At 38.4% G+C, this 23,921-nt stretch overlaps 1 protein-coding gene across 1 annotated transcript in view; it reads left to right on the top strand.

The window, feature by feature from the left end:
• Window positions 1-23,921, top strand: part of Dmd (dystrophin) — a 1,637,847-nt gene that overhangs the window by 55,085 nt on the left and 1,558,841 nt on the right. The window contains exon 2 of the mRNA XM_035449892.1: window positions 11,213-11,331. Within this exon, the coding sequence (XP_035305783.1) occupies window positions 11,213-11,331 (119 nt within the window). The remainder of the gene's footprint in view (window positions 1-11,212; window positions 11,332-23,921) is intronic.

The raw sequence follows: 23,921 nt of genomic DNA, 5'->3' as shown, positions 1-23,921 counted from the left end.
TTGTACGAAGTCTTTAATTTCTTTCTTTATTTTTTGTTGACCCAGGAATAATGCCATTGAGTGTTGTTCAATTTCCAAGAGTTTGTAGGTTTCCTGCAATTTGTGTTGTTCTTGAATTCTAACTTTAAATCATCATGGTCTGGTAAGACAAAGGGAGTTATGACAATTTTTTTTATACCTGTTGATGTTTGCTATGTTGCTGAGTACGTGGTCTATTTTAGAGAAGGTTCCTTGTGGTGCTGAAAAGAAGGTGTATTCTTTTGTGTTTGGATGAATGTTCTATAGATGTCTGTTAATCCCAATTGGCTCGTAACTTCTGTTAGTTCCTTTGTCTCTTTGTTAAGTTTCTGTCTGGTGTTCCTGTCCAGTGGTGAGAATGGGGTGTTGAAGTCTCCCACTATAACTGTGTGAGGTCTTATTTGTGATTTGAGTTTTAATAGTGTTTCTTTTATGAACATGGGTTCCTTTGTATTTAGGGCATAGATGTTTAGAATTGAGACTTTTTCCTGATGGATTTTTCCTGTGATGAATATAAAATGACTTCTTCATCTCTTTTGATTGATTTTAGTCTGAAGTCTAACTTGTTAGATACTAGGATAGCTACCTCAGCTTGTTTTTTTGGTCCACTTGATTGGAATATCTTATCCCAACCCTTTACTCTGAGGTAATGTCTGTCTCTGAAGTTGAGTTTTGTTTCTTGTATGCAGCAGAAGGAAGGATTCTGTCTTTGTATCCAGTCTGTTAGCCCGTGTCTTTTTATAGACAAGTTAAGATCATTAATATTGAGGGAAATTAAGGACCATTGAGTGTTTATTCTTGTTTTTTTTTTTTTTTGATTTCTTGTTGGTAGTGGTATTGTATGTGGATTTACCCTGCTTTTTCTTTTGGCTTTTGGTAAAGTGGGATTATCTATTGCCTATGTTTTTGTGAGTGTAGTTAACTTCCTTATATTGAAGTTTTCTTTCCAGTAGTTTCTATAGGGCTGGATTAGTGGTTACATATTGTTTACATCTGGTTTTGTTGTGGAATATCTTGTTTTCTCCATTGATAGTAATTGAAAGCTTTGCTGGGTATAGTAGTCTGGGTTAGCATCAATGTTCTCTTAGAGTTGGTAGAATATCTATCCAGGTACTTCTGGCTTTCAGAATTTCCATGGAGAAGTCCTGTGCAATTCTGATAGGTTTGCCTTTATATGTTACTTGGCCTTTTTCCTTTTTCTGCTCTTAGTATTCTTTCTTTATTCTTTATGTTTGGTGTTTTAATTGTTATGTGACAAGGGGGCTTTATTTTGTGGTCCACTCTATTTTGATGTTCTGTAGGTTTCTTGTACTTTGATTGGCATGTCTTTCTTTAGGTTGGGAAAGTTTTCTTCTATGATTTTGTTGAATATGTTTTCTGCACCTTTGAATTGGTTTTCTTCACCTTCTTCTATACCTTTTTTCCTTAGGTTTGGTATTTTCACAGTGTCCCATACTTCCTGGGTATTTTGTGTTAAGGATTTGTTGGGCTTAAGATTATCATTGGTTGATGAATCTATTTCCTGTAGTTTATCTTCAGTGTCTGAGATTCTGTCTTCCATCTCTTGTATTCTGTTGTTTATGCTTGCATCTGTGGTTCCTGATTGTTTACTCAGCTTTTATATTTCCAACATTCTCCCTTTTTTTGTTTTGTTTGTTGTCTCCATTTCAGTTTTCAGGTCTTGAACTGTCTGAATTGTTTCCTTCAGCTGTTTGCTTGCATTTTCTTGGCTTTCCTTAAAAGATTTCATGATTTCTTACATCTTTTGGTTTGTCTTTTCTTCCATTTCTCTGAAGGATTTTCTCATTTCCTCTCTTAGGATCTATATCATCTGTGTGAAGTTGTTTCTAAGGTTGCTCCCTTCTGCTTCATCTGTGTTGGGATGTTCAGTTCTTGCTGGCGTAGTCTCTAGACTCTGGTGGTGTCATACTTGTTTTTCTGTTGTTGGATGTGTTCTTATAGTGTTGTCTTCCCATCTCTTTTTCCAGCGGGTGCTAACTTTGTTCCTTTCCTGGTTTGTGTGGGTCCAAGGTTCTCTTCTGGTGGGTGAAAGAGGGTCAGATACTTTGATAGGTCTCAGGTGGGTAGAGTCTGGTCTGAGGCACTCAGTTTCCAGGTGGATGGGAGCTGGACTAGCAAAGAGATGTCAGAAGACTCAGGGTTGCTTGGTCTTAAGGGGCTGAGTCGACCTGCCTGCAGACCCCAGGACAGGAGTTCCCAGAGTGGACAAGTGGAAGTTGGTCCCAAGGTAGGAACCAGAAGCAGCTCACCTATGCCCTGAGTGGGAACAGGTGTAGTGCAGCAATCTCAGCAGAATCAGGGCTTCTTGGTCCTCAGGGGCCTTCGACCTGCATGCATACCACAGGACAGGAATTCCCAGAGTCCCACAATACTTTTTACTGCCTACATCACCTCACTCCACAACCTGTTTTCTCAGTCCTACTCTTGGGTGTAGCCTGATAACTACACACTTCCTCCCAAGCACCTAACCAAATATGGTCTATCCTACATACCACACCTTGTACCTTATCCTATTCTGAACTCTAAGCCTTGTAGTAGAGACCTCTATGTTTCAAACAATGTCTGAAATGTCACCACCTTATTTTTTTGTAGCCAATGTTCAATGTCCTGCCTTACCTATCGGTATCTACCCACAGACTCTTCATGCTGCCTAAATAACACACCATATACCAATTCTTTATATACCCTCCCCTAGGGTTTACCCTGTTAAGTACCCAGGTGCACTATAGATAATATTTTCTGCTTACGGTAAGACATAGCCTGTGTCCTCCCAGCAGGGCCTATAATAGTAGACATTCCAAGCTTCCCTCTAGGCTTCAACAAGATCCCAAACTCCTGGCCCAAGCTTAGTCCAACACTCCTTTGTGCTCTATAACCAACATGTAGGTTCCTGTACTCTCCATATCTACCTATAGGGCCATTTGTACTGTGTATACCCCACTGCTCCTTGTTCTACCTTCCTATGTTCTCCCCTAGAGTCAAACTTCTTGAGTATCCCTGCACACACATACTCACTGGATGCTTCTTTTTCTTTTCCTTTTTAAAATGTAAATTAGAAACCAGCTACTTTTACATGTCAATCTCACTTCCTTCTCCCTCCCCTCCTCCCCTGCCCTCCACCAACTCCCTATCCCAAACCCTTTCTGCTCCCCCGGGAGGGTGAGGATATCCATGGGAGATCTTCAAAGTCTGTCATACCATTTGGAGCAGGGTCTAGACTCTTCCCAATGTGTCTAGGCTGACAGAGTATCCCTCTATATGGAAAGGGCTCCCAAAGTTAATTTGTGTAGTAGGGGTAAATACTGATCCACTATCAGTGGCCCCATAGATTGCCCAGACCTGCTAACTGACACCCACTTTCAGAGGGTCTGGAACTGTCCTAGGCTGGTTTCCCAGCTATCAGTCTGGGGTCTATGAGCAACCCCTTGTTCAGGTCAGGTGTTTCTGTGGGTTTCTCCAGCCTTGTCTTGACCCCTTTGCTCATCACTGCAACCTCTCTGCAACTGGATTCCAGAGTTCAGCTGAGTATTTAGCTGTGCATGTCTGCCTCTGCTTCCATCAGCTACTGGATGAAGGCTCTAGGATGGCATATAAGGTAGTCATCAATCTCAATATCAAGGAAGGGCATTTAAGGTAGCCTTTTGACTATTGCTTAAACTTTTAGTTGGTGTCAACCTTGTAACTCTCTGGACATTTCCCTAGTGCCAGAATTCTCTTTAAACCTATAATGGCTCCCTCTATGGTGGTATCTCTTTCTTGTTTTCCTCTTTTCTTACCCTGACTAGATCTTCCTACCCCTAATGTCCTCCTCTTCTCCACCTTTCTTTCCTCTAACTCCCACTCCCCTCCCCCATGCTCCCAATTAGCTTAGGAGACCTTGTCGTTTTCCCCTTCTCTGAGAGACCATGTATGTCTTTAGTGTCCTCCTTGTTTCCTAGCTTCTCTGGCAGTGTGGATTATAGGCTTGGATGCTTTTTTTCATTTCACCTGGATCTTTCTTTGGATCAGACTAGACACTTGGCCTAGTCTGGCTGCCTGCCCCTTACAGTAGGGACCTCTCCAGATAAACAGGATCCCAGGCTCTAGCCTATTCTCAAAAAAACTCTTCTATGCCCTATCCCAGAAGTATCTGCTCTACCAGAATCCACATACAGGGAATTGTGTCTCCTATTCCACCAAACTTTCAAAGTCTTCCCCCACTGTGTAGCCTGTTGAATATTCCACATACAGTGATATACTGGTTTTTCTACCTGCCTGCTCTCTCAAGTAGTATAAACAGTGTCCAGCATTAGTCTAGCTGTCTGCTCTTTGAAATATGTACCTCTAGGCTTCAGGAGGTTCCTAAATCCCTTTCTCCAACTCCGTTCCACCACTTCCAATCATGCTGTAGCCAACACCAGTGTTCCTTCCAGGACCACACCTTATTATATCCACCTATACTGTCTTGTATATTGCCTATATCACCCCATTCTACACCTATACTTCTCATGTCCTCCCTCAGTGTCCACACACTGTAAGCTTGTTTTCTACATCAGGTGGATCTAGCTGGGGGATGACTGTTTTTCCACATCAGCTGGATCTAGTGCTCTGACCTAAGCTGGCCATCAGTACTGTGGAGTAGTGAGTCTCTGGCCATCATCACTGTGGAGTAGTGAGTCTAGCTTTCCACAGAGTTCAAAATTCAGTGCCTAGGCCTCATTTCACCTCATTCTATGCTGTATCCATTGTCTAAGCTCCCTCCAGGATCTTCCTTACACATATCCACACACAGAACTCTTCACTGCCTATACTGCCATATATATGTGTATTCCCAACATTGCCTGATATATCTTCAGCTACCCATAGGACACTCTGTACCTCCTATACCAGTCTATTAAAAAACCAGACTTTCCATGCCTTCCCCCAGTTTCTATCTGTTGGATATCCCACCCATATTAAGACACTCTATCTTTCCACCTTCTATCTTATCTATTCTGAGCATCTCAACCAATGCCAAGTCCTAATCTGGCCACCTTCCCCTTGCAGGAGAGACTGCTAGACTTCTGCAGGGTTCCAAATGCCAAGCCCTTGCCTAATCCTATCATCTGTTCCTGTGATAAGGTCAGCACCTAGGCCCCCAACAGGAACTGACCTACTCATGTCCACCCACAGGATACCTTACTCCATTTCCAGAAATCCTGTGATCTCCCCCATGGTGAAGCCTGTTGAGGACCCCACCACATGAATAATACTTGCACCATACGTAGGATACTTCTTTTTTCACATAACATGGGATCTAGCTCGTATTCCACAGTCAATACCCTGGACTAAAATGGTCTCTAGAACCTTTTAGTAGTTATCTCTAGCCTTCCAAAGTGTCTTGATTTACATGCTTCCACCTTGTCCCACAACCTGCAGGCTCTCAACAGTAACCTGCCTAACCACATTCACCCACAGGACACTTTTGCACACTTAGACCACCTCACTCCATACCCATACTGCCCAAGTCTTCCCCTAGGGTCTACCCATTGGGCCTTGTTTTTACATATCCCACTGGATCTAACCTGCTTCCTACAGCCAGTGTCCAGGTTTAATATGGTTGCCTTCACATGGCAAGTAAGCACAGTGCTTCCACAGAGTTTCAATTCCTATACTCCATCCCAGTTCCATTACTTATTCCTGAACTGTTTTCAACATCTGAGTTACTAATAGGATACCCAACACCAGGAGTTCTCCACTTGTAGGTTGTGATGCCTTTTGGGGTTGCATATCAGGTATCATACATAAAATATTTATGATTCTTTTTTCATTTTTAAAATACATTTTTATTTAAATTGAAAACAATCTTATTTTCCATACCAATTCCAGTTCCCTCTCCCTCCCATTCTCCCATGTCCCCCATCAACCCCCCATCCCACCCCCATCCACTCCCCAGGGAGGGTTAGGCTTCCCACGAGGGATCATCAATGTCTGACACACCATTTACTTTATGATTATTAACAGTATCAAAATTACAGTTATGAAGTAGAAATGTAAAAATTTTATGGTTTGGGAATAATTTTATGGTTTCTCACAACATGAGAAATTGTATTAAAGGGTCATAGCCTTAGGAAGGCTGAGAATCACTGCTCTATACTTACATCTACCCACAGAATACTTTGTGCCACCTAAACCACCCTACTCCATACCCAGACTTCCCATATCCTCCTGTGGAGTCTAGGTTGGTGAGTAAACCCTATCAAATGAATAAATTCTGGTTCCAGTAGCAAAAGACTGAACCTTGTCTGGACCACCTTGCTCTCTGCTAGCCAACTCTACCAGTAGTGTTAGAAATCCCACATCCCAGCCTCATTCCACTACCTCCTTTTGGGCTATAGTCAGCGTCTAAGCTTCCAACAGGGTCTGGCCTTCCCATATCTACCCATAGGACTCTTTGACCTTGCTACAACTCCCCTCCCAAAACCCAGAGCCCCTTTTTCCACCAAAGGGCACATGTCTAGTAGGATCTAGCATAGATTGAATAGCCACAGTGCGATTTTGTATTATTTTATGCTACTGACACCACACCATTCCATACCTCAACTTCCCATGAGTTCCCCCAGGGTCAAGCCTTTTGAGATTATCTCCACTGCCTCCATACATAAGATAACTTGTTTAGAGACACCCTCTATGATCTACTCTGGGTGTAATTTTAGTTTCTAGGCCTACTTTCGCTTACCTTTATCTTGTTGTAGCTTACTCTAGTCTTTTGTTGTTCCCAAACATTTCACCCTGACCTAAATTTAGTACCACCTCTGTGCTGTAGCTAACATCCTGGCTCTAGCTGAGACATGCTCTACCTTCACCCACCTCCAGGAATCTCTGTGATGTCTATAACACACCACTTCAAAACCTGACTCCACAAGTATTCCTCTAGTGCTTTGCCTCTTGTGTAGCACCCAAACAAGTAGATTGCTTTTGTGCATCCTGTTGGATCTAAGCCTAGAGTCTAATTTAGTGTGTGCCTTGAGGAAAGGAGTTCTAGACATTCACATTCATACATCACAGCTTAATCCCATGGCTTCCTCTGTGCTCCAGTAAATATGTTAGGTTTTTCCTTTCTACCTTCTACCTGCATATACTCAGAGGTTATTTTGTTCCACCAATAATACCTCAGTACATAACCGGACGATCCATGTCCTCCTCCATGATCTAGAACCCTTTCCCACCACCAGATACTTTTTTTTTTACCACATCTTAATATGTCCAGCCTGAGATTCACAGCCAAAGACTATGCCTAATCTAGCCCAAATTCCATTCTGTCAGCAATTTTTATGTTTTAGATGTATGCTAAATAATGTATCTCAATCTACTACCACCACCACCTACTTTACCCACATCCAGTGGGTAGAATAGTCTGGCCTGTAGAACCTTGCTGCAATAATATCTACCCATTTAAGATAGCAACATCTAGGCTTTCATAGAGTCGTAGTTCCCAATTTTTGCCTAATTCCATCTCAAACTATTGGACTGTAGTCAGTTTCCAGGGTCTGTCTAAGACTTATTCTTCCCACATCTTGCCATAGTACCCTTTAAGCTCTCTTTAACACCCCACTACATAATAAGACTTTTCCTAAAGTCTAGCTTATAATTTACCCCACAAACAAGTAGATATTTGTTTTTCCATATTCTCCTGGATCTAGCCTTGGTCCATATCCAGTGTGCCAGCCTAGTCTACCCACATTTGCCTTGAGGAGCAAGTTCTAGTTTTCCACAAATCCAATTAATGTGCCCCAACCTGCAGATCTTTTCATGTTCTGTAGGCCTCAGATAGGCTCCTAATAATACTCTCTCTACCAGCATCTACACAGAGCTCCTATTGACAAATACTTACTGCTCACAACAATTTATATTAAGAGACATAAAAATTAAAATTAAGTAAAAATTTTATATTAGATAATTAGTAGAAAGTATACTCAGAATAATACAATGTTGTTAAATATGACCAAGTTCAATGTGAGGCATGGAATATTAACTAAAGAGTGGGAAGAGTAGGGTCTACAGTAAGCCATGTAGATTGTTTGTGGAATATAAGGAGGGAGAAAAGAAATAAAATCAGGTTTCATGAGGGATAAATCATGGCGAGACTTGTAGAACACATTTAAATGTCTGATTTTTATTCCATTGATAGTAGAGATTTAAGAATAATAATGTGATGCAACATATTTTAACAGATCTCTCTAGCTCAGCCAAGAGTAGCCTAGCAAGGGCAAAGATGAGAGAGAGGGAGCTTGAGAAAATATTGCAATAATTCATGGGTGATAAAATGGTGGTTAATATACTAGTGTGACTGTATTAGAGATAGTAAGAAGTTATTTAACTTTTGAGTTTATATTTAACTGTGATGTTACTTTGAGAGTCATCAAGAATGACTACACTGTTTCCCTGGGTGTAAATGCAAAGTGTGAGCTGATTGACTATTGCCAATGGAAGAAATAAGTGTAAGAAATGAGTAGGGATTTTCATGTGTTTCATACTATGTTTTAGTTACTTTTTGAATATTTCATACATGCATACAATATATTTTCATCTCATTCACATCCCATTCCCTGACCTATCCCTGCCATATGCCACCATGTTCCATTTCCAACTTCAAAATTTATGCCCTCTCTCTTTCTGTCTGTCTGTATATATTCATGTATGTATGTACCTCTCTCTCTCTCTCTCTCTCTCTCTCTATCTATCTCTCTCTCTCTCTCCCTCTCATACACACACACACACACACACACACACACACACACACACACACCTCCCTTTTAAACTGCTCATAAACCTTAGTGGAACTTTGTGGAATTTTTCTGCTAGTGCTGTCTCAGAATTCTAGTGTCTAATCCAGGATAGGCTAATGCATTTGTTTAGTTACCATGTTCAAAGCTATAAAACATCTGACTTTAAAAATAGTTTATTAATTCTTTGTTGATTTAATACAATGAATTTTGAATATAGTCACTCCTTCATCTGGTTCTGGATCAACTCCAATGTCCCTAGCCACAAAGCATTGTGTCCTGTTTTATTGTTATTATTATTATTATTATTATTATTAGTAGTAGTAGTAGTATCAAAGGAAGTCCAATTTGTAGTGCCAACTGGCATTATTGTAAGGCCTAACCAGGAGCAAGGTCTGCCCTACCAGGGCTCACAATCCTAAAAGAGTCATGACTCTTTCTTCTCCAGCAGCTAGGAAGTAAAAATCCCAGTACCAGAAATGAGTTGCCTCCTTTGGAGTTGTTGGCCATCCGGGTCCCATAGACTCCCAAACATTGTAGGTTACTACTATTTCTCTTGCCTTGTCCACAAATTGGTGGTAAGTCCCTGTTGCTGAAGACACCACTTATTTGAGTAACAAAGATGGATGAATCAAGCTAGTGCCAACCAGGAAGATATTACTGGAAGGAACTTTTCACACTACCAGAGTAGAAAGGTAATAATTAATCTTACATGGATACAAACCTGTGAATTACAGGAGCAACTGGACTGGAAAGCTAGGTCCTCTGGCTCAGTATTAGTAAAAATGCTATGGAGGTAACAAAAAATTCTGATTAGATTTAAGTTGTGCTTCATGAGTTGGAACCCATCCCTTGCACACATATCATCAACAAGATATAATATATATATATATATATATATATATATATATATGAGTAGGGGAGAACCTAATATTAAACCAATTCCCAATGACTTATTGCTATATTTATAGACTCCTTTGTTGCTCACCTCTCAGGAGAAAAGCTTCTTAAAGTAGATAGAATTTACCAAAGAGATTCACAAATGATCCACATGCAAAGAATCAGACTGTGGAATTATCAGCCCTAAATGAGCTGATAATTCATTATGAATTATTCAATAATGAATTCATTATCGAATTCATCCCCTTAAGCCACAGGGATCATTATAGAAGATGGGGTAGAAAGATCTTAAGAGTGAAAGAAGGTTGATGACTACAAGGATACTGTATTTTCAAGACACAACAAGGAATTTGTAACAGTATGAAAAGGAAAAAATCTATGGAAACTCAAGTCAACCAAATTCCAGCGTGGAGGTGGTGGCATTAGCAAGAAGTCCCAGCCAGATCTCAGGATCTAGGAACTTAATGTTCCCCCTTTTTGTAACTCAGTAATTATAATTAATGTTATCCAATTCACAAGGGTGAAGAATCATCAACTGAAGCATAGTCAACCCACCATGATCCATATACCTAAAAACAAACAAACAAATGAAACAACATACTGTCCCTATCTTAGCATGCATCAACTTTCAAAAGCCCTCAGTTAGATGCCACTCTCTGGTCTATCCTAGAGTATTTATAGACTTCATCTTGTGAATATCTTCTGCAGGCAACCATTGTTACAATGAGTTCATGAGTACTGTAGTCCTGTTATGTCTAGAATACAGGAAATTATTGATTGCTTTTGTTATGGGGATGAATTAGAATTTCAATGAAGAAATATGATATAGACTAAGAATTTGGGAGTTACTTGTGAATAAATCATCTCAAAATTGGTTTTTATTAATATATGAAGTATAATATTTTCCTTTTTAGTTTCTTAAGGAATTTTATCTTTTCCAATTTTATTGTGCTTTAATTCACAAAATTTCTACATGGTTAACAAGTGAAATGTCAGCACTGTAAGTTGAAATTGTGATTTATTTAAATTAAAAATGTTACTGAGGGATATTTTAGTTAATAACCTATTGCTGTGAGGAGACACAATGACCAAAACAACTTATAAATAATTTAACTGGGGTCTTGCTCGGTTTCACAGGGTTACTACATGATCATGATAGTATGGGGTTTTGACAGACAGGCAGAATTGATGTTAGCACAATAGCTGAGGGCTCACATCTGATCTGCAAGTAGTACGCAAGAGAGAGAAAGAGACTGGGCCTGGAATCTGATTTTGAAGCACCAAAGCCCAACCTTACAAAGTCACACCTATTCCAACAAGGTCCTACCTCCTAGTTCTTACCAGACAGTTTCACAAACTGGGAACCAAGCACACAAACATATGAACCTATGGGGCCATTCTCATTGAAACCAGTTGATTCTTATAGACTTCAGGCATAAAAATATAAAAACTCAAGAAATGAAATGAATTTCAGAGTGTATTGTGTATTAATTTATATGTGCATTTGTTTATGTATGTGTGTGTTTCAGGCCAGAACTGTTCGATTGGAATAGTGTGGTTTCCCAGCAATCAGCCACACAAAGACTGGAACATGCCTTCAACATCGCCAAATGTCACTTAGGCATAGAAAAGCTTCTTGATCCTGAAGGTTGGTGAATTTCTGGACTACCTTAATTTTTAGTGCAGTTTGATTTATTATTTTCTGTATCACTCAGACACAAAATAAAAAATATGCAGAGTTGGACAATATCAAAACTAGAAAGTAATACATATCAATGTTTTCCTGTGTTCTGAGACTATGAAAAGTTCTAGCATCTATGTCATATTATTAATTCACATATAAATATATTCCTCAATACACAAATTTTAAAACAGAAGTGTAAAACTTTGAGGGCAAAGAGGAAAACAAAAAAAAAGACAAAATCTTTACACTATATCTAACTTGTGGTTGGAGAACACTGATTACAAATAATTACAAATAGATAATTAGTTACTTTATGTAAGAATTGATAGATATCTCAACTATAAGTAATTACTCTTGCAAATTTTGTTAACATGCTTTCTAAAAGGCAATATGGTTTATCATTTAAATCAGGATGTATAAACCGGTACTGCTTGTGTTAGAATGTGTCATTTGTGGAGGTCATCAATTAGATGGCTATTCATGTTTGGCTTCATTAACTAGCAGATAGAATTGTAGCATTTGTATTTTTATTATATTACCCTTAAATGACTTGCATCTTTGTCACTGATGCTACAAATCCATATCTTCTGGATACCTATATTAGTAATGATTTCTTTCTATTTTATTTTATTATTTTGTTTTGTTTTGTTTTTCAAGACAGGGTTTCTCTGTGTGGCTTTAGCTTTGGAGCCTGTCCTCAAACTAGCTCTTGTAGAACAGGCTGGTCACAAACTCACAGAGATCTGCCTACTTCTGCCTCCCAAGTGCTGGGATTAAAGGCATGTGCCACCACTACCCAGTTTAATAATGGTTCCTTGACCTCTGCTTTTATGGTACCCAATGAGAAACTTTCATGTTGTATAAACTTTGTGAAATTAGACTATTATCCCTTTGCTGAGGCATTACCACACTTTTAGAAGTTTGAGAAACAAAATGAGTGAATTCTTAAATATAATTGAAGTTGATAACTGGGCAGAAGCTGAAGAATAATAGAAAATTACAATTAAAAGATCTTCGAATCATTAAATTATTTATCAAATGGCATCCTGGTGTGATGACTCAAAAGATCACATTTTATTGGTAAATTTATTATCAATCAAAGTATAATCTTAATTGTTTCAGAGGTAAAACCTGATTACCAGTGCTCATCTTGTAGTTCCTTATCAGAATAAGGATAAAAATTTCAGAAGTGATATCCTCAGGTGAGATGGCACAGTAATTAAGACACTTGCTGCCAAGGCTAAGGACCTGGGTTCAAGCCCCAGTATCCACATGGTAGAAGAGAACATATTCTGATAATTTGTGCTCTGACCTCTACATGTTTGGAATGTGTGTACTCACGGATATATGAATGCATACACACACACACACACACACACACACACACACACACACACACCATAAAATCTATTTTTAATTTATTTATTCTATGTGTCTTTTACATCATGTATCTTAATCCCATTTTTTCTCCATCCCTTTATATCCACCCTCTGCCAACACATACCCACCAAATGAAACAAGATTTAAGAGGAGAAGGAAAAAATAAAAAGGGAAAACTTAAAAATCTTGTCATGGAAGCTACACTGTGAACCCAACCCCTTTGTCCATTTATCTTTATTTGCAAGTGTTCATTGCAAAGAGTCATTAATTCATTTGGTTCAAGGCCTCTGGTTTCTACTACAATATCAATGCTAGGGCTCCTCCTGGATATCCTGTTCTTGCCCTGTATTGTGGAGATCCTCTAGCTATGAGTCTGCAGGTCAGATCCTTTCATGTGTTCCAGCAGATCATGGTGTGGACCATGGGATAGGCCAAGTCATATCCTTTGATCTGGGTCTGGGTAGCTGTAGGATTGGTCCACTAGATGTGAAATGTGGACAACTCTCCATGCTTACAATTTTGGAGATGGCTCACTTGCACCTGCAGTAACAGGTTTGACTCCTTTGTGCTGCCCTGGTGGGGTGCAGGACCTGCTTTCCTACATGCTGCAGCTGGTGGGGGTCAGGGATAGTTCTTCCACCCCTACAATCACAGAGCCAGATGTTCAATCTGTCTCAGGTGTTGATTGGTGTAGGGGAGGAGGGCAACTCTCTCCTGCCCATGTCACCCCAAGACAGATGGGTAATGGGGACAGCTCTCCCATAATTACATATTAGAAGCTGGCTTACCCACACCTCCAGCTGATCTGAGTGTTGCAGGTGGTAGGGTCCATGGATAGCTCTCCCACTCTTTTCACCACAGGGCCAAGTCTTCTACCTGCCATAGTCCATGCTGTCATAAGACAGATGAGTATTGAGGGAAGCTCTCCCATGTTCACAAGTTTGGAGGTGTGTTGCGATAAATCTTGTTGCCAAAAGCCGCCTGAGCCCCACGGCCACGTGTGAGCTTTACAACAGGTGCCTGCCCAAGTTAGGGCCCAAATGAATACACAGAAACTTGTATTAGTTACAATGCTGCTTGACCAATGACTAGGATTCTCATCTGTAAGCTCAGTCTCAATTATCATACATCTATATATTTTATAAGACTTATCTTATCGGATGCCTTATTGGCGTCCCTCCTTGCCAGTGGCTCACATCCTGCCACTGGAGGAGTAAGGGGAAAAGAGGGCCCTTCCTGTTTCTCCTTCGCTTAAATGTGAGTCTGCTTGCTATGTCACTTCCTGCCTGGATCATCACTTCTCTACTACATTTCCCAGAATCTTCTTTGACTCCTAGTCCCGACTATTCGCTGTCTCATTGGCCAAACAGTATTTTATTTAACAATCAATAAGATAGACATACACAGTACATTCCCCATCAGAGGTGATTCTCTCATACCTGTGCTGTCCTGGTTTGGTACAGGGCCTGATCTCCCAAGTGTTGAAACTGGTGTGGGTCAGGAAGAACTCCCCCAAAACTCTTGACCACAGGGTCAGCTCTTGTACCTGCCCCAGGTATTGCTGGGTGTGGGCAGAAGGAAGACAGCGCTCCCCACCCGTGCCTACCACCAGACAAATGGTTAGTAGTGGACAACTCTCCCCTGCTCACAATTTCTTGGCTGGCTAGTCCACACCTCCACTAACAAGGATGACTCTTTTGTGCTGCCCTGGTGTGGTGCTGGGCCAGCTCTCTGGGTTTTGTAGCTGGGGGCGGTCATTGGTAGCTGTACCACTATATATCCATGGGTTCAGCTCTGCCACCTGTAACAGCCCATTCTGCCATAAGACAGATGAGAAATGGGGAGAACTCTCTATGCCCTCAAATTCAGGGCTGGCTTTTCCATACCTGAGCTAACAGGTTTAACTCTATTGTGCTGCCCTGGTGAGGTTCGGGGCCTACTCTCCCTAGTGTTGCAGCTGGCTGGGGTCAGAAATGCCTCTCCTGCACTTATGACCATAGGGTCAGTTCTACCACCTGCCCCAGACATTGATAGGAGGGTGGGGCAAGGAGGGTAAATCTCCCTAACTTATTCCACAATAAAACTGGTGATTAATGGGGACAAATCTTCCATGTTCACAATTTGGGGCTGGCTTACCCACACCTCCAATAACAGCAGAGCCCTTGCAGGCTGTTTAACTCAGGTTCAACTCTCTGTAGACTGCCAGATCCCAAATAATGACATGGAGACTTCTTATTAATTATGAAAGCTTGGCCTTAGCTTTGGCTTTTCCCCAACTAGATCTTAAAACCTAAATTAACTTATTATATTAGCCTAATTCTGACTCACTTCTTATTACTTGTCTTCTATACTATACTTCTGACTCCCCCCCCAGCCCCCACTATTTCTGGCATGCATGTGAATCCCACCTCTTTTCTTCCCAGAATTCCTATCTCTTCCTGGAAGTCCTACATATTCTCTCCTGTCTAGCTATTGGTTGTTCATCTCTTTATTAAATCAATCAGAGTAAAAGAGCAACACATCTTTATACAGTGATTAAATATACCACTACATACCACTTAATGGGGATCAATTATTTAAGTACATGAGGCTAAGAGGAATTTTTTTAAGTTTATAAAAAGAAACAAATGTTGTATCTGCAACCTGTGGAAGGAGCTGGTATGCTTGCTGTTGTTAAACCGATCAGGCTACAGTTAACCTAGCCATTAATACCATGAGAGATGTGAGAAGGATAAATTATATCAGGAAGTATAATCCAAATGGTCTATGTATCAGTTAAATGTTAGGGATTGCTACCTGGATGGTTACCCTAGCATTTCATGGTCTTGATTGTTTCACTGGGGACAGTGATAAGTCTTTGGCTGTCATACAGGACAGCATAAAATCTTCAGTCACCACACAAAACAGAATTGCCTTCAGTTGCTAAAGCCAAAAAGTCTGACAGTTTCCCTAAGGAGAAGGAACTTGGGGAAACTGACCTTACTTTGAGTAGTCATAATATAACAGTCAACCAAACAGTTTGTGTAGAGCCCTGTAAGCAGGTGAGGCATGGGGCAGATTTTTTCCTAGGGGTTAGCATTTACCATAATCCAGGTAGACTTCTTTGGAGAACTTGAGGTTGCCTCTAGGAACTGGCATTTCTACCTATCATGGGAAGGGTTTTCTCTAACATTTTAAATGCCATATTCAGTAGAACAACCTGTTAAGTATATCTGTTAAGTTATATCTGTTATGTATAACTGAGTTAAAAAAAAAACTTTGTTTCTAGCTACTTGTTTTAGGCTTAACCTTGAAAATACATAGGGAGGCTAAATAAAGCTTGTTAGTATCATTTGTAAGATTAGTATTTTATAGCTTTATCCATGTTAGATTTAAACCTTAAAAATTGAGATGAAGGTTTAAATGAAGATTCTTTAGCATCAAAACATTCAATCACAAACAGTCCATAGAAAACCTGGGAACTTGACTTTCCTGATTCTTTCATGGTGCAAAATTAATGAATATTACTGTCTCTTGTATGACTCAGTTTAACCAAATAGTTAAAGCTTAACAAAGCCTGAAAAAAAAGACAAATATCTAAACCTTAATAAAATTAGCAAAGGCAAAGAGACTATATACATATTCAAATCACTCACTGTTAACTTGAGTGAACCTTAAGAAATTATGAACTTTATTTATGAAACATACCTTATTCATCAAACATATGATGTTCCTTATTTAAATTTTCTAGAAGTCTGATGTTGAATATGGTTATCAAAGACATAATTTGTTAGATGCAATTAACTGTGTCAGCTTTTTTAATCTGAGTAGAATTTTAGAACATTAGGAATTTATCATCATACAAAAGTTCATCCTAATCCAAGATATTTTGGAGGCCTGCTATTTCTTTCTTAGTCTGAAAGGAGATATAATAATAAGATAAGGGCTCATTTGGACTAAAAGGCTTACTTGGTTTCTACCATATGGCCATCATAAAATGGTAGTGAAAATACATGTTATATACCCTTTATACTTATTCAAGGTGGCTGACAGCCAAGTGGCTGTTATTGAAAGACATCTGTTTTCCTAAACCAGAGTTGAACTCAAATTACATATACAGTATATTCTAAATAAGAGTTGAATCACATATATAGTATGTTATAGGAAATTAGGCTCATGTATAAATTTTAGCTTTTTACTATGTTTTGGGGGATTATTTATTCTTTTTTCACACATTACATCCTGAACACAGTTTCCCCTCCCTCAACCCCTCCCAGTTGCTTCATACCTCCCATCTCATTCAGACCCACTTTTCTTCCATTTCTCTTCAGGAAACAACAGGCCTCCCAGAGATATCAACCTACCACAGCATAACAAAATACAATAAAACTAAGTACATACTCTCATATCAAGGCTATGTGAGGCAACTGAGTAGCAGGAAGAGTCTCAAGAACAGGCAGAAGAGTCAGATATTTTTGTTTCTCCCATTCCCACTGTTAGGAGTCCTACAAGAACCCCAAGATACACAATCATAAAATATATGCTAAGGAACTAGCTCAGACCCATACAGGCTCTGTGATGGTCCCTTCAGTCTCTTTGTGCCCCCAGGATACCTGCTTAGTAGATGCTTTGGACCATGTTCTCATGATATCCACAAACCCATTGACTCCTACAATCCTTGGCTCCCTTTCATGAGTTCCCCTAGCTCTGCCTAATGTTTGGCATAGGCCTCAATTTCTTATGAATAGGAAATAGAGAAAATTTATAGATAAGAGATTTTTGGAAATGTAGAACAGAAAAAGTTTATATATAAGAGATTTGGGGTCTCTCTCTCTCTCTCTCTCTCTCTCTCTCTCTCTCTCTCTCTCTCTGTGTGTGTGTGTGTGGTGTGTGTGTGTGTGTGTGTGTGTGTGTGTGTGTGTGTTTAGTGGGAGAAGTTGTTAATGTATAAGGGAATGTGAAAATCTAGTATGCCAATTTTTTGCCATTGAGCTGGACTAAGGCCAAGCTCTTTGTTGTACCAGAGTGAGGCTTTAATAAATTCTGAGCCTATGAAGGAAGAGAGGAAGGGTCACAAAATGGAATACTGCTGGGGATGGGGGTTCTTATAAGCTCCATAATGGATCTGACAGAGAGCACAGGTGGCACAGAAGGTTCCACAGAAGCTGCAGGAATGCAGGAGGGAGATGAAAGGAGGTCCTCAGGAAGAGACAGAGAAGGCAGCTCTGGGAGAATAAATTTAGGAGGTAACTGAGAACAGCAGCTGCGGGACTGTAGGAAGGATCTAAGAAATGTGGTAATGGCCCAGGAGGGTTTAAGAAGATACAAGATTGCAGGCAAAACCTATGGGGGAGGAAACAAGGAACTGTCTCAGGTGGGTACTTATAGCTTTTGGAAAATTTAGTAGCAAGCCAGAGCTAAGGAAATCTACAAGAGTGCCCATCTGGGTGCATTGGGAGGGTGTGGAAGACACAAAGAGGAATGAGTAAGTAGTGTTAAATTTTTGTTTAAATTAGGTATAAAGAAAAAGAGGAGCATGGCACAAGATGAGGCATATTAACAGTTTATTATAGGCCAGGCCGAGTAGGGAGACTAAGAAAGAAGAGGAACAGGGGTAATGGCTGACCTCTCATGCAGTTTTGGTACATGATGAATGAAAAAAACAGTATCAAAAGGAAGACATAAGTTTTCCTAACAGATTGAGATGTCTAGTTATAAATAAAAGGAAGAAAACAAGGCAGAGACATCTGAGAGAGTCCATAGTGGACATGATGAACCAACTGAACTGGGCAATGTGAGGAGAGGTGAGAGGGAGAAGGGAGAGCCAGGATCCAAGAAGCCAGAAAGCCATGAGACAAAGGGACCAAATGGCCCAAAGGAACAAAGGAGCCAAATGGGCTGCATTGCAAAAATGGCTGGGTTACACAGGAATCAGAGAAGCTGAGGGATGGGAAGGTCCAGCCTTGTGGTCAAGAAGTGTAAAGTAGGAGGAGGCATGTGCTAGTCAAGAATACCCTATAGCAGGTTAGGAACTGAGGGATGCTAGGAAAACCTGGTGGTCAGTGTCAGCCTTGATATGTTAATAGGCATCTCAGTTAGCCCTTTGTCCTGGGTTTGAGACCTAACACTTCTAATATATGATTTCTTAGTATATGCATTCAAATTCCAAAATAAAGATATGGCAGTTTAGTGAAGAAATATTACATCAAACAAGAACAAAGTAGAGTTAGTTAAACACTAAATCCTGTAGCTCCATGCCTGGTACTTGATGTTTTAGTTTTAAAGGATTTAGATGGTTGCAACACTCCAGCTTAACTACCTGAAACATACATTTATTTCTTTAGATGGTTCCATTGCCTGTTTGCACTTCTCACTCCCAGAAGTTTCACAGCTCTGTCATCTTCAATATCTTGGGGTCTTCACTAACACACAGGCTTCACCATCCCAAGTTCATGCCATAGCATACCAGGCTCTTCTTGGTGACTCCAGCTCCATCACACATTGCTTATCCTCAGCTGCTCTCTGAAAGCATGGAAGAAGAATCTTCATTCTGTTCATAAGTTGCATATTTTATGGGTTCCATGCCTAACTGAGAAAACAATACTGCCAAGTTCTGGTTATAGCATGGAATGCCCTTTCATCCCCTTTAATCACATTAACAGCATATTCATAGCTTGTTGCCTTCTAAGAGGTTGAAATAACATATAGCACTTTTTGTACAAGTTGAAAGGTTTGATGGGCGGGGTCTTGCCTTGGGTAATATTTCCCATTGGTCCCATGAAGAGTAGAAGGCTTTTCTTCAGTGGTGCTATCTCCTTAACAACTACAGTCTTTATTTTATCACATGCCTTAGGGACAACCTTAAGTTTCCTAGTGTTGCTTACTTCTTTAAATGGAACATTTCTTGTTTTCTTTCACTGTAGATTTGCATCAGAGTAATCAGTAATAACTGTATTACAGACTCAATATTATACTGTCTTGAAATTTTCTCTGACAAAGAAATTAGTCTATTACTTACTGATTTAGCCTCAACAAATTTATTAGAATGTGAGCAGAAGGTAGCTCTGCTTTCAGAGAGCAACTGAGGCCAATATACCACCAATGACCTCTACCCCAATTGCTAATAGAAGAGACCTGGTCTTGCTCCACTCTGAAACTTCTGAAATGAACAAAAACTCTACATCTGCTACTAATTTTTTGTAATGGTTACTTTTCTGCAACAGAAGAAACCTGAGGAAAAATGTTTATTTTGGTTTATTGCTTCATAGAGCCAGATTTTATCATAGAGGAGAAAGCATGACTTGGCTGTAGGAACAGAAAATTGGGATCTCATTTCATTTTCATACAGAAAGAATAGAATCAGAGAGGAAGTGGTGTGCAGAGAAAGAGACAGACAGACATGGGCAGACAAAGAGGGAAAAATGAGGGATGAATCTATAGACACTGCAAGCCCATCACCCAATGGCATATTCTTTTCATTAAAGCTCCACCTTTTAAAGGTTCTATAACTTCTACACACAGCACCAGCAAATGGAGACCAAATTTTCAAGCCATACACTTAAGGGACATATTTCTCATTGAAACCACCATGAGAATATAGTCCCAATATAATTTGATGACTGTCTATTATTTCTCATGATGAACACATAAACTCAATAAAGCAATTCTTTCAGTGTTATTTCATCAGATTTACTTTGTTGGGAAAGTTTCTTTTCCTTCAATGAATGAATATCTTTGCACTGATTCCTCTAACTCCTCTTTCCTGCATGTCTAAATAATCACCCACCCTTCTCTCCCAGATTTTAGCTGCACTGGACCTAGTGTATTAAATTTTTGGGCTAATTTTTCAGTAAAAGAATGAATACCTTCATTATTGATGCATTGATATTTATTTTTGTGTTTTCTCTTTCTCCATTGGAGTAGAGAGGAGAGGCATAATGAAAATGTGCAGTTCCAAAACAGGATGAGAGCCATAGTGTATCAATTTGCAGGGTACATTCATTAATGATGTTTCAAAATAGATGTTCTTATGGTACTCAGATTCTATTATCTTAGGTATATACTCCAGTTATTTTTGGTTGTGCCCTGTACTCTAATAGAACTGGAACACTAGATTAAAGTACATCTTTTGTGTAGACTGTGGCTCTGTGGTAGAGTACTTTTCTGGCATGCAGCAGAGCCTATATTTACCCCTAAAATCTGCATTCTTAATAATGAAATTATAATAAAAACTTAGGTCTTTTTCCTCTTTGAATGATATACCTTTTGATCTCTTTATCTTTGTAAATCAGTGCAATAAATGTTTGTTGATGAACAGTCACATTTTATTCAGAAAATACATTAACCAACATGTAGCTACAAAAAGGAAGTTATACGCCTTTACCTTTTTAATCATATAATATTCCCTGACAAAGTAAATACTAAGTAGAACATGTATGTTGAAATATTCATTGCCTCTAGGAGAACTGTGACAATAACTTGAAGATAAGGAAGTCAAAGTCAACCAATGTAATGAGAAATATGCTATGATTCATACAAACTGCCACTGATTATAGTCCCATCTGGTAAATAAAGTCATAGTTATGACAATTTTTCTCTTTATGCACTCCTTATAGTTTTTACAGCAGATGCCTTTTAAGTAGGTTTATTAAAGTTTCTATATGGTAATCCAAAGGCTCAGGATTGCATCTAATTCATAGTTTATATTTTAATTGTCTGTTCTTTCCTTGCTACTGTGATAAGACAGTATCTAAATCTATGTTATAACTTAATGTTCAACATTTTCAAGAAATTATATACATTATTTTGGAAAAATAATTCATAAGAATTTTTGTTTGACTTTTAATATACAAAAGACAGAATAACATCTAGAATTGCATACTTAAAATTCTGTATTCAGTGAATCTAAAGGGAGATTAACATAGTTCTTTCACATCCTGTATAGTAACTTTTTCTGAAAATTTTGTAAGTTTAATTTACCATGTATTGGTACTTTAGGTTATGCATGACAATACTGGGTTATCCCCACAAAATTGTTTGTATTTCATATCTATCATATCCTTTGAGAAGCTAATGAAGCATATATCTTTATTGGGTTGATTTGTAAATTAAATAGTTTTTGAGGCATTGAATGTTTTCACATATTGCTTATATAGATTTTGGTATACTTAGGCCTTAACTGGTGTTTTGAGACCTGAGATTTCTTTTTCAGTGGAATTGCCCTTTAAAATATCAGTAGACATTTTCATAAGCAATTTCATGAGCTGTTTCTAGTGTGTTTAAATGTTAACATATGCAAAATAAGTACATCTAGTGTAACATTATTTAATAATTTATGCATTTTTGCTCACAGATATAAAATTTTTATCCTTCAAAATACAGTCTATTGTGAGCCTGACAACTCACTTTATATCTTGATTTCTCTATAATATATACATAGCATTGCTCCCTGGGGGTCATATACATTCTTTCCTTTTCTAATTTTCAAGCAGATTATTCTCTTTTCCAATCTAGAAACAACTGGCTATATTAAGAGAATACCTTGTCAGCTTTTCCTTGTGAATAACAATGTGATGTTGTTCTTTGAAAGAAATAATAATAATAGTGATAAATATAAAATATGCTTATTTTGTAAACTTTTATACATTACTGTAAAATGTTATTTCCATTTAAGATATGCAATCCGTTATGGAGTTACCCTTACTTATTTACCAGTGTAACTCTTAAGTTGAGCAACAACAACAAAATAACATTACAATTAAATTTGGATATCAACAACAACAAATACCTAAGGCTTTAGAAATAATTTTCCTGTCTGCACAATGACATTTATAAACCAATTAGAGTTAACTTTCAATCTACTTCATTTTGACTTCAGGAGGATGGTAACAGAGATTCTATTTTCAGTCTGTTAATTCATCTATTACTCTTACTTGTTTTAAAAGTCTTTCTAAGGGTTGGATTATTTTAGAAAATTTTACTGCTAAAACTAATGGTCTCAGGCTTAACTTTTCATAACATTTTTTCCTTTAAAATATCCAAGGAAAAATATAACATATGTTATCAAAGAAAAGAATGGTCTTAGTCCTCTTGTGATGACTTTGATAATATTAGAGCACTGCCAATTTTATTTTGTTCTATCTTTTTTTACCATTATATTTTTATAATGTTATGATTAGCCTTACTGGGAGTATTTAATGATACATTGTGATTATCTAAACCTAAATTCTGAATTTTGTAAGAGACATTGTTAGTCCAATTGCTCTGCAACAAAAAATAGAAGTGCCATCATAACTTTATATAGTCACAGTAACAGCAGAGTAACATCCCTACTCTTGCAGTAGATCATTTTTGCTAGGGCTACTTTTTAAAAGAAGCATAAAAATATATCATTAAAACAAATTTCTAGTGATAAGTATAATACTAATGGAACTATTTCCTTATTTTAATCATTAGTGAGTTGAAATTGAAATGAAATTTGAGATATATCAAACTTTCAGGAGCAAAAGAGAAGGCTGTGTTAGTAGATTTACTGTCCCCATTTCATTTGTTTACAGTAAATTCAACACAACCATTTAGGAAAGGTATTTAGAAATTTCTGTGTTAACAATTTAAATATTATATACCTTTTGAATTACTAACAACAGAGTCCAGAGTGGATGAATAATGGGACTTTAGAATAACTGATAAGGCATGTAGAAACCCAGAGAACTGTGATTAATATTCTTAGACTGCACATATCTGGAGCAAAGGTACTGAATGGAATAACCTTTACTATTTATAACTTTTATCCTGAAAGTCAATTTTATAAATGTTCTCTTATCCATTGCTAGACATATTACATAGCTAAGCTTGATTATTCACTGTCATGTTAGTGCAATTGAATTAAAGAAGTATATATGACTACCTAGCGGCATCCTCAGATCCTTTAGTACCTTCATAAAAAGTAAATGAACAAATCTTTACAAAATTAGGAGCTGGAACTCCTTGTATGAAGCAATACATGAGAAAACTAAAAGACATTCTACAGTCACAAAAATATATGAATTCTTTAAGTATAAAGATATGGGTAGATGTTGAATGGTGTGATAGAGGTAATTATATTAATATTGTGATATTAATACAGCTGCTTCCTGTTTTCCGTTAAAACATTCTTGTCACAATACAAATGAAAGTGAATAGATATGTTAACTAAT

This window comes from Cricetulus griseus, chromosome X (assembly GCF_003668045.3).
Source record: "Cricetulus griseus strain 17A/GY chromosome X, alternate assembly CriGri-PICRH-1.0, whole genome shotgun sequence".
Lineage (NCBI taxonomy): Eukaryota > Metazoa > Chordata > Mammalia > Rodentia > Cricetidae > Cricetulus > Cricetulus griseus.
Note: the sequence above shows the minus strand (reverse complement) of the source record. Positions and strands in the feature narration are given on the sequence as shown.